This window comes from Acipenser ruthenus, chromosome 17 (assembly GCF_902713425.1).
Source record: "Acipenser ruthenus chromosome 17, fAciRut3.2 maternal haplotype, whole genome shotgun sequence".
NCBI classification, from domain to species: domain Eukaryota; kingdom Metazoa; phylum Chordata; class Actinopteri; order Acipenseriformes; family Acipenseridae; genus Acipenser; species Acipenser ruthenus.
Window position 1 is genome coordinate 13,689,349 of NC_081205.1, and position 17,097 is coordinate 13,706,445.

Sequence of the window (17,097 nt, forward strand, 5' to 3'; positions counted from 1 at the left end):
TAATACATTCAAAACAGTGAAATACAGGGTATAGTACATTAAATACAAACAGTTTAAAAAAAATAAATAAATAATGCAGCTACATTAAATACAAGGCTAGGATGTGAATTCTAAACATTGTGGATGTGTGTGTCATACAGAATCATACGAATAAGATGGAGTGAAAAACCTGAAATTAGCAATTTAGACAACAGCTAATAACAGATATCAGGCTTAACCCTTTGCAGTCCATTTATTCAGCGCGTCTCAGGCGTGTCAGGTCCAATTTATTTTCACATGCGCAGTTAATTTTAGACGTGCTGTTTAAAAGTATTGTTTTTCACAGTAAAACAGTGAAAACAGGTTTAAAATGCTCTGCATATCAACAGGACACTCAGTACTGTGTCCCACCCGTTGTTCACTGTATTTTTCACATACCTCTTCATAGTCGTGCATACTGATAAATCATCTCCTGATCACTCGTTTTATCACCAAACTCCTCAAAATGCGATCCAAGTCATTATTTTATTATTATACATCTCAAAAAGCTCTGCAAATGTCATTGATATTCTTTGAGTGCTGGATGCAGAAGCAGCTATCTTGTTTGTTTATATCCGTGTTATCTCTGTGGTGCCGGGGCTATGTGTATTGCTCAGATACGCCCCCCCCCCCCCCCCTTTTTTTTTTCCTATCGGTCCCACTCGGCCATTGAATGGTTTTCTTGGAGAAAAAATTGAGAAAAAACGACTAGAGACGTGTTTTACGTCTTTTTGATGATGTCGGACAGGGCCGACATCGGACTGGAAAGGGAAAATTGTAGTGTCAGACCTGGTCCGACATAGGACCGCAAAGGGTTAAAGAGCATTGAAAGCATGAGAGAACAAGTGGGTCTTGAGAGTTGATTTGAAGCAAGCGACTGTGGGAGCTGCACGCACTAAAACTGGGAGAGTTTTCCAGAGAGTCGGGGGCATGAAGCTAAAAGAGCGCTCTCTGAGTGTGGTGCACTTTTGCTTGGGTATAAAAAGCAAGCCAGAGTCAGAGGACCTCAGCTTGCGTGCAGGGACATAGCGGGTCAGCAGGTTGGAGAGATACTCTGGACCTGTGTGATGAAAGGCCTTGTAGGCAAGCAAGATAATTTTGAAAGTAATCCTGAACTTGACAGCCAGTGCAGCTGGGCAAGACACGGGGTAATGTGATCATGTTTTTTACATCTAGTAAGGATCCTAGCAGCGGCATTTTGAACCAGCTGCAATCGGTTTATGGCGCGTGACGGAAGACCACCATAGAGAGAATTGCAGTAGTCAAATCGAGAGGAGATGAATGCATGACGGAGTATCTCTGCATCCAGGAGGGAAAGGTAGGGACGGTCCTTTGAGATGTTTCAGAGGTGGTACAAGGAGGATTTGACTACAGAGGAGATTTGGGCATCAAAGGAGAGGTTACTATCCAGAAGTACACCAAGGCTTCGTACAGTGGGGGAAGGCAGCAGCAGACAGTTTCTGAGGTTCAAGGCTTCGTACAGTGGGGGAAGGCAGTAGCAGACAGTTTCCAAGGTTCAAGGCAGCAATATTGAGATTCTTGAGTTGAGTTTGCGATCATACTAGAAGTAGTTCAGATTTGTTAGTGTTGAGCTGAAGAAAATTGGCAGACATCCAAGCCTCGATGTCTTGGATGTAAGCTGAGAGCCGGACCATGGCAGAGGGACATCCAGGGCCTAGTTTTAGGCAGAGCTGGGTGTCATCTGCATAGGAGTGAAACATGAGGCAATGTTCAATTAGAACGTCTGCCGTTCTAAGACACTATTTGCCAATGTTACTGTCCTGTAGGTCTAGAGCTGGTTCAGTTTACACACTACCTAAATTCACTTCAATCTACCACAGCTCTGAACACTATAGAAAATTAATTACTTCAGCCAGCTGATGTAGTTACATCGGCAAACAAGCATTCATATTTACTTACCAATCACTATTCTGTTCCCTTCCAACTGTAAACAGTAACACAATGCATGTATTAAGCAGTCCAGTCGCTTGAATCAACTAATTAGCCAAATGAAAACACAGTTAATTTGAACACAGCAGCGAGCTAGGAGACACGCCCCAAACAACAGAACTTGATAATCGCTGACCAGTTTACATGCTATCTAAATTCATTAACATAGTGAAATTATATAAATTTCAATATGTTAATAATTCAAATGTACACGTTATACTGTTATGCCAACACAATAACAGGCTACCTCGGGTAAAGTCGATAACGGTATTGAAATATGTTTTATTAAATTATAAATGAAATAATGACAAAAAAAAAGTGGAAACGTTATATGCATAAAGACATCATACGCCTAAAAAGTAATTTTAGTGGATCTTTTTCCATTTAAAAAAATAAATAAATAATTGGAACATTACGCTTTTTAATTTTATTTTTGGGGTGGTAGTTTTATTTGCAGACTATTTAAAAAAGAATTGAGAACAGTTTTTTTACTATGGTGTGTGTCTTACAGAAAGCAAGTAGTTTAAATGTATTTTGGGGTTATTTCTAAGTACATTTAAATAAATAACGTGTAAATAAAGCATAAGGAGGAAAAATAAGCTTGCAGTCTCAGTTTTCTGTAAATATTAATAATGCTAAAACTGTATATAATCTGTGTGCTATTAATAATTTATCAAAAAAGTGGGGAGTGGGAAATTTTATCTGTAGCTTCCTTGTGTTGGAGACCATATCACACAGATAAAAAAAAAGACATAACACAAGTTAAATCTATGGAGTGGCGCATCCGGTAAAGGCACTCCACGTGGAGTGCAGGATGCGCCCTATAGCCTGGAGGTCGCCAGTTCGAGTCCCAGGGGGTGGAGCACAATTGGCCGAGTGCCGCTCGGGAGGGAGGGCTTAGGTTGGCCAGGGTGTCCTCGACTCACCGCGCACCAGCGACCCCTGTTAACTGATCGGTCGCCTGCGGGCCTGCCTGTAAGTTGCCCAGAGCTGCATGGTCCTCCGACGCTGTAGCTCTGAAGTGACTGCATGGCGGGCCTGCTGAGTGAAAAGAAGCAGACGGCTGACGGCACACGTTTCGGAGGACGTGTGCCGTCAGCCGTTTATTGGAAATACCGTTTATAGCACAAAGCAGTGTTTGGTTAGCTTTGTAGCTCAGTGTTATATACCATGTCCTTGTGACAGTTGGTTATACTCATTGAACATTAGGGTGAGTCCAGACTAATGTTTTTATTCCAGCTTTGCTGGTATTGATTCAGGCACAAGGCGACTTCGTCTTGTCCCTTGTAGCTGTTTGATGTATGCTTCATGTCCTTGTGACAGCTTGGGTATACTCACCCATTTTGTAATGCTTAATATTCCCTACTTGAAAGGGAACGTTAGGTTATTATCACAACCCTAGTTCCCTGAAACAGGAATATTAACCATTAACTTCGAGGTCGCTGCGTCCTTGGTTGCAGTTCTCAAAGGAAAATGACGATACTGTCAGGGTGAGCAGTGGCTTCATGCTCACGGGGGCGGAGCAGCACTACGCCACCCTCCCGTGACCGGTGTCTTTTATAAAGTTTTCAAGTTCAGGTGTCTTAAAGGGGAACACCCATTTTGTAATGGTTAATATTCCTATTTCAGGGAACCAGGGTTATGATAAGAAGCAAACGCTTTCTTTACCCTGGTATGGTACCATACAGTATATTTTTAAAGAAGAGTCATGTTGTTTCCTTTCAAAGCTACACATGTGAGACCTACATAATGACTGGATTGCTGTCATTATTTCCTCTTTACACCCCATTAAGGCATAATTAATTGCTTTCAAGATAACTGGGATTTACAAAGTAATAAACTAACAGCTAAGGCAGGTGGGATTGGAAATGGAACTGTGAAGTTTCTGTACACAGAGCCTGCATTGCAAACCCTTTTGTTGTGCTCTGGTAGTTCTTAAAAGACTAACTGTGTATGCAGGTCAGGGAGCTGTCAGCTCAAGAAGAGAAAATGACTATCTCATAGTCGCAATCACATGTTTCTACACATTGAGCTTGGAGCTTATTGGAGCCTGGTAGCCGGTACAGGGTATTGTGACAGGAGAAGGCCATCCCACCATAATTTCTATGCAGCATTGGCCTTCAAAATAAATTGACACGGGGAATGTTCGCAAGTTGTCTCTTAAATTTTTAGAGCAGAGAGGATGTAGGGAATTATTTATGAAACGTTTCTGTTTTGTAAACCTGTATCAATTATCTGCATTTGCCTTTGGGAATCGGCAAGGGTGTGTAATGCGTGCTCCAGGTCATTTATTAGCATTATCCACTGGCATGTTGATCCTTGACTAGAAATCCCTCTTGAAGGCACAGTAACAAATCGACACATTAGTCATTAGGTTTCAAAACCAATTCTATGGAAGTATGTAGCTCCAGGTACGTGTGCACAAAATAAATCATGCTTAGTATGTATGCAAAAAAGAACTGAAGGTTTAAACGTGCATGTATTGTTTAAAACAGCCATTATTTTTGGAGGTTAAGCATTTTAGCAGCTCATCAGGTATTCAATGGAGTCTGGCCAGAAAGGGGGTGCAGTACATGAGGGAACGTACAGTACAGTACTGTAGGTCTGCATAAAGCCAATAGCAAGCTAGAGAACAACTGAGACATCTTCAAGAAGTTCAAAGTGATTATATTTACAGGAGCTGATACTATCAACACGGCTTAAAAATGGGGATTCAGATTTTAAAAATGAAACAGCCGAGACAACTACTTGCCCTGGTTGCTGGTGCAGTTTACTGTGTTTTGTTGGAACAGAGGCACAGCGTGCACACTGTGATTCCCATCTGTTCCATTTGAACAGTTCCCAGGATGCCTCCGCAGTTCAAAACTACAACACTAGAATGAAACGTGCAATTCACTTTCCTCTCGGTATAAAAAAAAAAAAATCCCTGATTTAACAGATTTTTTACTATCTCCAAAAAGCCTGGAGGAAAAGAACACAGAAAAGGGAATAAATAAACACTGAAAACAGAAGCTTCTAATGAACAAGCTTCTTAAAGGAATAGTTTATATATTCTACACATGGTGGGTATCGCTTTTAATACACGGGCAGTGCACATTTAAGAGCAGTGTGCTTATCAATACTCCCAATGCTTGCTTTTGAATGCATAGGAGTAACATTTATCTAAAATAGATATTGTTTACAACCCAAATACAAGCAGAGGGCATTGCAGCTTATAGTGAAGCAGAGCTCACCCTGACAGTGCTTGGCAGTGCCTCCATTGGCTGATAGCATTGGAGGAAGTCTCTGCCAGGCCCTGTAGAAACAAGCTTCCATAATAAACAATTTAGAACACAGCAACTTGATGGTGATGTGATCTGAACCGTGGCCTCAAGGGCAGTGTTGAAGTGTTCCAGTACTGCAGGAAATCGAGATGCAGTGAGATTCTTATGGTGCTGAATGTTTTTTTTTTACATTTATTATTTAACGTTTTAAATGTTTCATTTTGCAGTAGTCACTTGTGATAACTTATGAAATGGAAGCATAGATTAACAACAGCTGACAAAAAAAAAAAGTATTTTGAAAAATTTTATGAGATGGACGGCTACCTTCTCTCATTAAGCAACGGGACTGCATATTAGAAAATACCTTCGTAATTCTGATGAATATTGAAATTATTTTATCACTGTCTGTATAACAGTAGGGAAATCGACTTTAAAATGTAACACATATACATATTTAATTGTAACCTATTTCGAAGCTGGTAACCCCTCAGATAGCAGCATAGCAAGATGCACTCTGATAGAGTTTAAAATAACTGACTGCAGTATTATTGTATGAGTACACAGCTGTACAACTGTTAAATGACCTTTCTAATAAGAGCTTTATAAACCTTCTGTAAACCAGGAGGCAACATCATGTAGCTATTAGAAACTAAAGCTGAATACTGATTAAAAAGGTTAATTTAAAGATATTGAATAAAAGAATAACAGCATAAAAATGCTAAACAGTTCAGTAAACTCAACTTCCAAGTCCCATGGTATTCATTTGTTGCTTCCGGCCCCCTCTTGGTCTTTTGACTGGCCTTACAAGGGGTTTGACTATATAATAAATCCAATGAATGGGATTGTACTGTGCATATCAGAGAGGGGTTTTGTGTAATAATTCCAGTACCTCTGTTTTCGAAGAGAGACTTTAAATGCAAGTGCTTTTAATCCTGAATTTATGAAACCAAGAAAAACGTGTTTGGAGTTTCCAAACATCAAGCGCACGACTTCATCTAGGTGTACAGTGAATTTTAATTTTTAAATGTCAGTTTTGATACCTCCAACCAAATCATTTATCTCAGCAACAGTTACTGTAGCTGTATTATTCTGTGAATGGGTGCCTTTGTGACATCTGTTTATCTGAACTGTACTGTGTCCTTTTATCACAGGATAACAGGATTTTGAATCCCAGTAGAATAGCTGAGACATTGTGCTTGTTATATCATGGAAATTAATGGATTCCTGCTCTGAGTAGGTACCATAAACACTTGCTACCTTAATGTAACTGCAGTTCTGTGCCTACTGTTCAAGTCACGTGCTTCCAGGAGGTTGATAATGGAGATGATATGTATGTGCACTGATGCTTTCGATTGGTTAGTTCTTTGAGACCAGTGCTTTCTTTCTACATACCACACATAGTATAGGAGTGAAGGGCCTGCTACACCAAGCATGGTGTAAAACCAGCTACCCGTTGTCAGTAATCGTCGGACCGGATTAAAGGACGACTCTGTTTCATCAAGGCCTGGTATTGCTGTCTGTTTGCTCCATCAAGGTACAGTAAGGTAAGTTGGGCAGCAGTGTGGAGTAGTGGTTAGGGCTCTGGACTCTTGACCGGAGGGTTGTGGGTTCAATCCCCATGGAGGACACTGCTGCTGTACCCTTGAGCAAGGTACTTTACCCAGATTGCTCCAGTAAAAACCCAGCTGTATAAATGGGTAATTGTATGTAAACATAATGTGTAAAAAAAAAAAAAAAAAAAAAAAAAAAAAAAAAAGAAATGTGATATCTTGTAACAATTGTAAGTCGCCCTGGATAAGGGCGTCTGCTAAGAAATAAATAATAATAATAATAATAATAGGTGATGCGCAGCAACTCAATAACTTTGCACACTCCTAATCCCTGCCTCAGCAGGCCTGTACTCTGGGGTATTTCAGGAGAGCTGTGAATCCTGCCAGCACTGGTTATCACTTAGCCATCTGGAAGACACTCTTTAATCACTCTTGTAATTCCTGTGGTAACGTGGCGAGGGGCACTTTTATCTAATAATCATTTTAGCATTTTCAAAAGCCTGTTGCTTTGCTGCTTTTTTTTCAGATTCACGTGGAACTAATGTATCCTGTAGCAGGGCTGTAGCTTCACTTACTTTTCTATTACCTGTGACACAGGAACTTGTGAGAATTGGAAAGGAGTTGCTCAGTTTTTTACATGAATCCTCTTGCAGCATATATTTGTCGAGAGCTTGCTTTCTCTTGCCTCGTCTCACACGAGGTGGTAAATGACCCTGACTCTGTCACATCTCCTGCCTGACCTGGAGACTGAGGGAGGGTCTTGAGAAGCTGCAGCAGATGTGGCCGCTCCAGTGACTGGAACAGTCACCTGCTAGGCCCCGGCCTCATAATCAGGGCAGCCTGGGGCTCAATTACTCAGCTTAACCAGTTATTGCAAGGCTCCCATGGGTAGAGGGCGCTGAAGACACCTGATGTCATCTGTTTGCGGTCACAGCTATTCTTAAACAATATTTACAATTAGTAAAGGGCACATTTGATGCAGCATTGTATCTGGAGATGGTACACTTTCTATGATAATAAGTCACTGTGACTGATGCTATGCACGCATTACACTTGTCTAACAAACTGAAGGAATGATTGCTCAGCTAGAAGGCATCAGATAGCAAGGTGTCTTTAGACGGGTGAAGAACCTCTTGCAGGCTCTTGTCATTCCTTACATTTCTTTGGTTGTGATTATTGAATGTGTAGACTATAATCTAATGCAGAATCAATCCCCTCTCAATATTTCTAAAAAATAAACTTTATGTGTATTCAGAGTGGCCCTTCATTATATCCCTGATGTTAAAAGGGCTTTTTCTTGGATGCAGATTGTAAAAAAACAAAAAAAACCAACAAAACAAACTTGTTATTGCAGAGGTGAGTAAAATCCCCTCTGCCCTTGCTGGTAATGCATTCCAGCCCTATGCTTGAAATGATTAATGATTGGGGATAATCAGTAAATAACACTTGTTTTTCAAATGGACCAGCCTCCAAAATCACGGTTATAAATCAAATCTAAACATGCTTCACACTCGGCTGCCTCTTTAATTTTGATTTGAAGAAAACACAGCAGCAGAAGTGGCCAGTTAGTTTGCAGTCGGTAGTGTTGTATATGGAGTCTATGTTAAAATTATAGAAAGTATATTGTTAATAATAGCAAATGATGATGAAGATGAAAAGAAGGACCATATTGTATATTGACTCTTGGTTTCCCATTTATTTGGGCTTCAGATTCCCACACGCGAAGTGCTTCTATCTAATATTGGTTCAACAGAATAGCATTAGTGCTTACCTGAAATTGAAATGTTGTGCCCTAAATGGGTTTTATTCCACAGTATTGACTCAACCGTCAGCTCTCGATACACATGGTCATTGTGGCCCCCCCTGTACAGAGCTTTGACCTCTAGGCAGCCGCCCCCCCGTTACTGAAGCAGCACTGGAACTAAAGAGATTGAGTGGAGAGCTATCATCCGTCCTAAAAGCATTCGCTCTGGTTAACCTTGGCAGAAAGTCAAACTTCATTCTTCTATTGAAAAAACACACATTTTGAACAGTTCCAATTATTTTTTTGACTTATTCTTCCTTTGAGGACCATAAAGTTTAATGTCATGAGAAAGGCCCAATTAATTGTCCTCTGCTTATACAATGGCCTTTACAATAATGGAGTAGTCTTTTAAACTGACCTAGCTGTGTGAGTTTTAATGGAGTTGGAAAAGGTAAATCTTTAAAAGTCAGGCCACCTTCTATATGACACTTACGTCTTTCTTAAACTTTCTTGTACTTCTTGCAATGTTCTTGTCTTGGAAATGGTACCGTGAAAGCTGAGGAACTTAGCACTGATCTGTAATCACTCATATTCTTTTGTAAACTCTCTATCCTGGACCGCAGGGATATAGTGGGAGCCGTCACCAGTACAGCTTGTCTGTGTTATTTTCCACTGCCATGTGATGAAACTATCAGGACATCCATCAGGATAAGTTTGTACTTCATTTAAAATATTTATTGCATCGGGAAGTTGAGGGAATCTGTGTAAAAGGTGTCATGAACAAGGCAATCGGATACATTTTTTTACTTCTTCTTTTGGGCAGCAGGTGCTACTGCGGCAGCCATGGCAGGGGATGATGTTTACTTAACGCATCCTTCCCCTCTCTCTCTTTCTCTTCTCCCTCCCTCTCTCTCTCTCTCTCTCTCTCTCTCTCTCTCTCTCTCAGAGTAAAGCACTGGTTACATGTCTGATCCTTCACGATGCGATTCACCAAGCACAAGGGCCTTTAAGCCTTTCTGATATTTCCCAATGGATTTATCTGCTATTTTTTTAAAACTGTCTGTTCCAGTTTTTGAGGTTTTGAAACTTCAAGTGAAGTCTGAAGGGGAGTCAAAAACCAACGGCAAAAAAGAGTTAGGAGTATTATACAAATATCCTGTTTGTTACCAAAGATGTTGAAACTCAAATAAATACAAATTAGCCAAAGGCTCCTGTTTTACCAAGTTTTGAGAGAGGAAGAAAGTGATAAAACAGCAACATCATTAAAAGAAGTACTAGGGAATAAAAAAAGGGAGTAAAAATGAAGCAGATACGAGTGAATGACTTTGCAATCCTAGACAGTAAAATGAGAAGAAAAGAATTTAGGGGGGATTGTGAAGAAAGACAGATCCGATAATACATTGACTGAAGCAGCCCTTTTAATGCAGTGTCTAATTCTAGCCAGCGTTCTCTCCAAATCCACAATGGATTCATAGAGAGGCTCACCTTCAACTCAAAACTCCCTGATGGCACTTTCCTCACAGCTAAACTCCAGCCAGGGCAGGTCTTTCAAAACCAAATTGAAGTCTAATCTCTAATTAAAGGGAAACGGCTGCTTGCATAGTGTATGTGTTTACAGACAGATAAACCAGGCATGACCTCCCTCCCGATAGGCTTCAGTATATATTGATTTAGTTCAGGGATTCAGTTCTCCAGACTTAGGGCTTGAAATGCTCCAGGTCTTTGAAGGTGGGATGTGCATGCTACACTTTGAAATGCTCCTGGTCTTTCAAGGTGGGATGTGCAGGCTACACTCTGAAATGTCTCTCTTGTTATTTCTCTGGCTTCTAATCCCAGCCTTCTGTCCCTTGTATCTGATTGTATTTACAGAGTTTGTTGAATCTTAATGAAGGCATTGCAGGTTTTTACATCAGGTCAGTAAGGCGATGGCAAAAAGCAGTCCTCTTTTCAGATAGACAACAGATTTACTAATTGTGTTTGATGAAATGGGGAAATCAGTGGGGAAAGTGCAGTCGACTTTGATTTCCAACAAACTGAACTTGTTTTGGTGTCTTTTGCATAGTGAGTGCACATTCCGTGCACCTTTCCTACTGAGGAATGATTATGGGGTTCCTGGATTTATTGACAAACTGCTCAATGCCTTAGCTAGTGGTCTTCCTCAATCTATCATGATTTTAGATGTGATGTTTATAATGTCCATCAAGATGATCGGACAGCAGACTGTTCCCACTCCAAACATTCCAAACCCCCCACTCTCTGTCAGGTTGGGCTAATGGAGGCTGCATCTTCAGCATCTTTATCCAAATGTGGTGAAACTTTACATAGGCATGTGTGTAACAACATGGTATACTGTGTGATACTTGGCTGAGCTATTGAAGGCTATATTGAGGACCGGTGTTGGGCTTGGTAGTGTACTACATGTGCAGGATCTTTGTCAGGGGATGAATGCTGAATCTTATATTAGCAAATACAACAGTGTGCTTCTATCGCTTGATGAATCCCTGAAAGTCTCGCTTTCCTTGAATTGAATATATTCGAAATGAAGATATCTTCCCCGCTCCCTGTCTCTACAGTTTTCCTTTATTTAGCATAAAAGAGAAAAACAAGAGCAGGCCTGCAGGAGCCATGCTCCACTGGAGCCCTTTCTGAGCATCAGTCCATCAAGCTGTACCCTGACAGGTGCAGGTCATGTTTCAGAGCATCAGTCCATTAAGCTGTACCCTCAGGTGCAGGTCATGTTTCTGAACATCAGTCCATCAAGCTGTACTCTCAGGTGCAGGTCATGTTTCTGAGCATCAGTCCATCAAGCTGTACCCTGACAGGTGCAGATCATGTTTCTGAGCATCAGTCCATCAAGCTGTACCCTGACAGGTGCAGATCATGTTTCTGAGCATCAGTCCATCAAGCTGTACCCTGACAGGTGCAGGTCATGTTTCTGAGCATCAGTCCATCAAGCTGTACCCTGACAGGTGCAGGTCATGTTTGATGTTGCGTTGACAAATCCCAGGCTTTACATTACTCCATGGAATATCTGTTTTGTGAAATAAGATCCACTTTCCGTCTGAGAGCTTCTTAAGCCTGAATGAATTAGAGGTGGTAAGCATGGCCTTGTATTCCCCCCCCCCAACCCGTTTAGAGACCTCGCAGAACTGCCTTGCCTTTCCTTGCCAGGCCCTCCCTCCTCATGAGGTCTTACAGTTACAGTCATGTTTTATTTAAATCCTTTAAATCCCATGACACAGGTTGTGTACAGCATGCTTCTAACTTGTTTTACTTAGTTGTTGATCCCCTTGTCTACCACTAAATGACACTTGCTGACCTCAAGGCACAGGGTCTGATTCACATCCCCTCTCCAGGACCCTCACACTGCCCCACATGAGCAGCGCTCCATTGAGAGCCTGTAGAATATTCAACAGAATCTCTGTAGAACAGCAAGCGCTGCTGCAAGCAGCCACTCTGAACAATGAGAAATACTACAAAGAAAAACATATACGTTTAGAAAGACTATGCTTTTGGAAATATCTTTCAGTGACGTCACTTTAGAAATATAGACAGCTACAGCATCTTATCTATTGTTGTTGTTTAGTTTCACTGTGCATCATTCTCGGCTTCAGTCATTACGTCCTGGGGACTCCAACGTGTTTCTTCCACACTCGGCTCCATGCGCAAAGCTCAATGGATTATTTAAAGAATGGTAAAGTTTGTTGTGAATAAAATACAGATATTCACCAAACTGTTCTTTGCAGTATTTTTTGTATTTTTTCAAAAAAAAATTTTTAACAACAACCCAGAACAGCATACAATGCTATTCTATAAACTGCATTGTTTCTGTTCTATTTCGCTTTCAATTAAACTTCCATACAAATTCCGACAGGTCCCTAACTCTCCACTGCATGGGGGACAAGGCCAACCTCTTCACCAAGCCTTTACTGTGCCTCTTCAAAATGGGATTCAGTATCTCCAGATAACAGGAAAAAGCCCAGGTGCTTTCTTTTATGAACAATTCATGAATATTTCTTGCTCTGAGCTGCAGTATGGACAGATTCCAGCAGCCAGAGACATCATTGCCATGAAAGTTACGTGGCTGCGCTCTCAGGAACAGAAAACAGCATCTGAAGGAGAATTGTAGTCAGTACTTGTCTCTAAGAATCTGGGGATATATGGCGGTGTCTATATGTAATTACAGATGGACACTACTCATCCAACTGTGATGAAACTGTATACACAATACCACGGTGGCTCATTCAGGTTTTAAAAATAATAGAATAATATATGTGTCATGTTGAGATCACAAGATAATTGATCTCAGTACCTTGACTTTTCAAAACCTGTCCAGTTTTTTAATGTACTCAATGAGACATGATAGTATACTGTGGATGTAGGTCACGGTGATTTTTAATGACAGTTTGCTCAAATGTGGATTAACAGCTGTGGTGGGGAATGTTATCTACTGACACATGTTTCACTTTATTTTAAGATTCTGTATTCCTCTTACTGTCATGTCAAAGTATTGTTTATCCTACTGCAGATTGCACTTATCCAGTTTTAGTCATTTGAATGAACACGCTAGATAACACTCACCTGGGGTTAGTGGTGAACTTTCTAATCTGCTATGAATATGAGAAAACATTCAGAAAGGAAGCAATTTATTCTCAAAATGGGATCCACTTCTGTGACTCTCATCAGCACCAGATGAATGGCTTATTAATTCACGTTGTTCGTGACCATAATGATGAATATGTTTGTGATCCATGTAAATGATGAATCTGTTCATCGAACAGAGGTCAGTTCATAGTAATCACTGACATGTTTTGCCATTCATCCCAGGATCACAATGACTGCTTCCTGTCTAGGTTTAATTTATGAGCTGCAAGTTCAGATTAGTCTTCTGCCTACAGTAATTACAGATCCTGTGAGTATAGGGTTTAGCAGCTACAGTACACTCATATAAATACATAAGGAGCTGTATTACTGTTCTGGAAGGCACATTCTGTAGGTGAATGTTGCTATTTATAAATCACAAGGTGGAAAGATTACGTTCCTTGCTATCGAGTGACTGCTATTCTGTGCAGACACACAGAGCTGTGTGATGGAGGCTATCTGGTATCAGCATGTCCTGTGCTTGTGAAAACGAGGGTTTGATTAGCCCTGAGTCAGCGTCTTCACAAAGGGACAGGATTATCAGCTTTCTCTGAAAACAAATTGCACTTTGATTCTACCCTCCCATCCCTGTGTATACAGATTGGAATGGAGGTCATTCTGAGGAAAAAAACATGCTACATAGTGAATGGTCTTCTCAATAACCGAGATACATCCTGTCTGAAAATGTATCTGTTGCACCAGTCAAAACATTTTCTTCCTGTTGAAATAAACTGTCTGAAGTCTTTTATGAGATGACACAGTACTGATGTCACTTAGTGCAGTGTGATGTGTGGGAATGGGGTTCTGCAGGTAAGTTTACACAAGCTTATCTGACAGTGTGAACTAACCAGACACTGGCTTCTGCTGCAGCTGGACGTTACCATCATCAGAAAGCTCAACTGGAGCTCAGGAAAGCAAAACAAACATGTTAACAAAGGAAAAAGGCTTCCCTGTCTGTCAGTGATAAGTACATATGTCACACTTGCATTTTACCATGCTCCTAGAGAGATGCTTATTCAGTTTTATGAAACTTTCTTTAGCACAGTGTATTATGGGTGCTTTCACAGACCCTGATTAACACTGGAGTGTCAGAATCTGGGCATATATACAGGTGCCAGTCCATCTGTATGTATGTTCATTTCTGCATGTAAATACTATGGATGCAAGCTCTGGGGGTCTTTTTTTTCCCCCATGTTTCATTTCTATACTGATGGAGGTTTCTGATAGTGTTGTTGGTCTTGTCTTCCAGCTTTCATCATCATGATCATCCTGGCGCTGCTGCGTATCGGGAAGGGGCAGGGTGAGGGGCACCCCCCGGCTGCCAAGATGATGGGGATCCCCAACCTGTTTGGTGTGTGCGTCTACTCCTTCATGTGCCAGCACTCCCTGCCCTCGCTCATCACGCCCATCTCCAACAAGAAGAAGGTCAGCGGGCTGGTCCTGCTCGACTACATCCTCATCCTGGCCTTCTACAGCTTGCTCTCCTTCACCGCCATCTTCTGCTTCAACAACTCCTTCTTGAAAGACATGTACACCCTCAACTTCACAGACAACTGTGATGTCATCAATGTGGCCTTTCTGCGCTACTTCCTGGGGCTCTTCCCCGTCTTCACCATCAGCACCAACTTCCCTATCATTGCCGTCACACTGTGCAACAACTGGAAGACCCTATTCCACCGTGAGGGCGGCACCTACCCCTGGGTGGTGGACCGTGTGGTGTTCCCTCTCATCACCCTTGTCCCCCCCATCATTGTGGCCTTCTGCACCCATGACCTGGAGACCCTGGTGGGGGTCACGGGCGCGTACGCAGGCACAGGGATCCAGTACATCATCCCCGCCTGCCTGGTCTTCTTCAGCCGCAAGGACCTGGGCCTGATCTTCGGGGACCGGGTCCTCAACAAGCACCGCTCCCCCTTCCACCACACCTTCTGGGTTTGGTTCATTCTGCTGTGGTCCATCTTCTGCTTGATGTTTGTCACCGCGAACATCATCCTGACTGAAACTAAGCACTGAACCCGTGGGTTCCATCTGACGGACTTCTGCAAAACTCGACAGGGGCCTTAATGAATGGTCTTTTGATAAGATATTCTACAGACTATTACATTTTAAAGTCAGTGTGGTGAGATTAATAGCAGGGACCACAAATCCAGTCTAGTCTAGAATACTGGTTTGTTAAGGGAATTGGAAAGGGTACTGGGAATGATGCTGCAATTGGCCAGATTAGTGGCCCACCAAAGCAGTATGTGCTCACTTAACTGGTCTTTCTACAGCTTTGCACTGTCCTCTCTTAAAGACTTTTATATAATCTCTGTGTCAATATTCTGTCCTGTATTGAACTTCACTATAAGATTAATAATCCTGCAAGCATGCTAATGAATCTTAAATGTTTTCCATATGAAAAGAAGGTTTTGCAAACAAGGACCTGCATCTGTAATCAAATTGCTGATTTTCTTCCAGCTCAAGGTACAAAGCAGGAAATTCTTTAATAGCCACAACCCCACACAACACGTCTAGTAAAGCAGGACAGAGGGCTCTGTTTTCATGATCCAAGCAGCCGCTGATCCCATTGTGAAGTGATCAGAATCAACACTCAAAATACATTTTACACGCCATGCACATCTAATCACATACAGATATTAAAATTATAGGTTTGAAAAAAGGTTTGTGCCGATAAAACATGGAAATGTATTGTAATGGTCCAATCATGATTTTTGTATTGTGCAGTTGATACGGTACATCTGTGCATGCTTGAAAACCTAAATAGGTATTTTGTGAAGCTATAATGGGGCGTAAAATGAAATCAGTTAACCAGTATGTAAAAGAAAATGAGGATTTGGTTGAAACCATAAAAGAAAAGATAGAAATCCTATGCAAGCACTGCAGAGTTGTAATTCCTGAGAGAAGTCACACAGTGTACAGTGTACATGCATATGATCTGTTTCCAGGAGTTCTGTTTGCAATGGGACCTGAGTTCTCCTTCCTCAACCCTACTAAGCAGACATCTGCACTTCTACACAGTGAGTTAGACTTCTTATAATTCTGATTCTGCACGATAGATGTGTGTAATAATGAGTGCTTGGAAGCGGAATTCAGCGAAAAAGCCCCGGACCAAATCAAAAGTAAAAAATGAAAAATTCAAGCCCTACTCATAATGGACAACAGTGGACCTGTACTTTGAATAAAAATGTTTGGCTTCAAAGTGTAAATGTGCCTTTCCTGGATAAATCTTCTTTTCCCATAAAGTGACGCTTTGCTGCAGCTTCTTCTCTGTCTCTGTGTCCTGCCTGATAACATCTGCATGTACCTAGTTATTATTAGTATTATTATTTATTTCTTAGCAGACGCCTTTACCAAGGGCGACTTACAGTTGTATACAAAATAAAATTCATATCAAGAATTACAGTACAATTAAGAGCAAGATACAAAATAGAATGACTTCAGTCCTAATATTTAGCTACCCATCAACGGCGGAGTAGACTTTGAAATCTGTTACTGTCAAGAGTGCATGTGACATTGGAGCCCAGCCGAGTTACACTGCCATTTCTACAGCCTTGTACTGCATATGCTTCTGTCTTCATCCATCTCCTACACTTTGGATGCAAAACATTCAACATCCTCTCTCTGTTTCTTTCTTTCCATCATAATTTCTTGTGTTCTCCCTTTTTGTCTTTCTTATTTCTTTACTTTTCTCATTTCATCATTTTTTTCACCCTTTCATCTTTTTGTTGTTTTATTATTCTTTTGTCCATTTTGATATTCTTTCTTTAATATTTTTTTATTCTCTTATTTTCCTTGCAGTTCATTATTCTTTCTTTCTAACCCAGTGTTTCAGGGTGATGTTGATGCAATTCAGTATCAATGCAGAGCAGCACAGTACATTTCCAGCAATAGCTTTTTAGTCCACACATGCAAACTATTGAGCCATTTAGCT

General features: G+C 41.1%; 1 protein-coding gene across 1 annotated transcript in view; it reads left to right on the forward strand.

Moving 5' to 3' along the window:
* The window catches only part of tmem104 (transmembrane protein 104), a 152,191-nt gene extending 135,767 nt beyond the window's left edge, over positions 1 to 16,424 (forward strand). Inside the window, exon 10 of the mRNA XM_034039805.3 lies at positions 14,416 to 16,424. Coding sequence (XP_033895696.1) covers positions 14,416 to 15,179 — 764 coding nt within the window. The 3' untranslated portion in view covers positions 15,180 to 16,424. The remainder of the gene's footprint in view (positions 1 to 14,415) is intronic.
* The last annotated feature ends 673 nt before the right edge of the window (positions 16,425 to 17,097 follow it).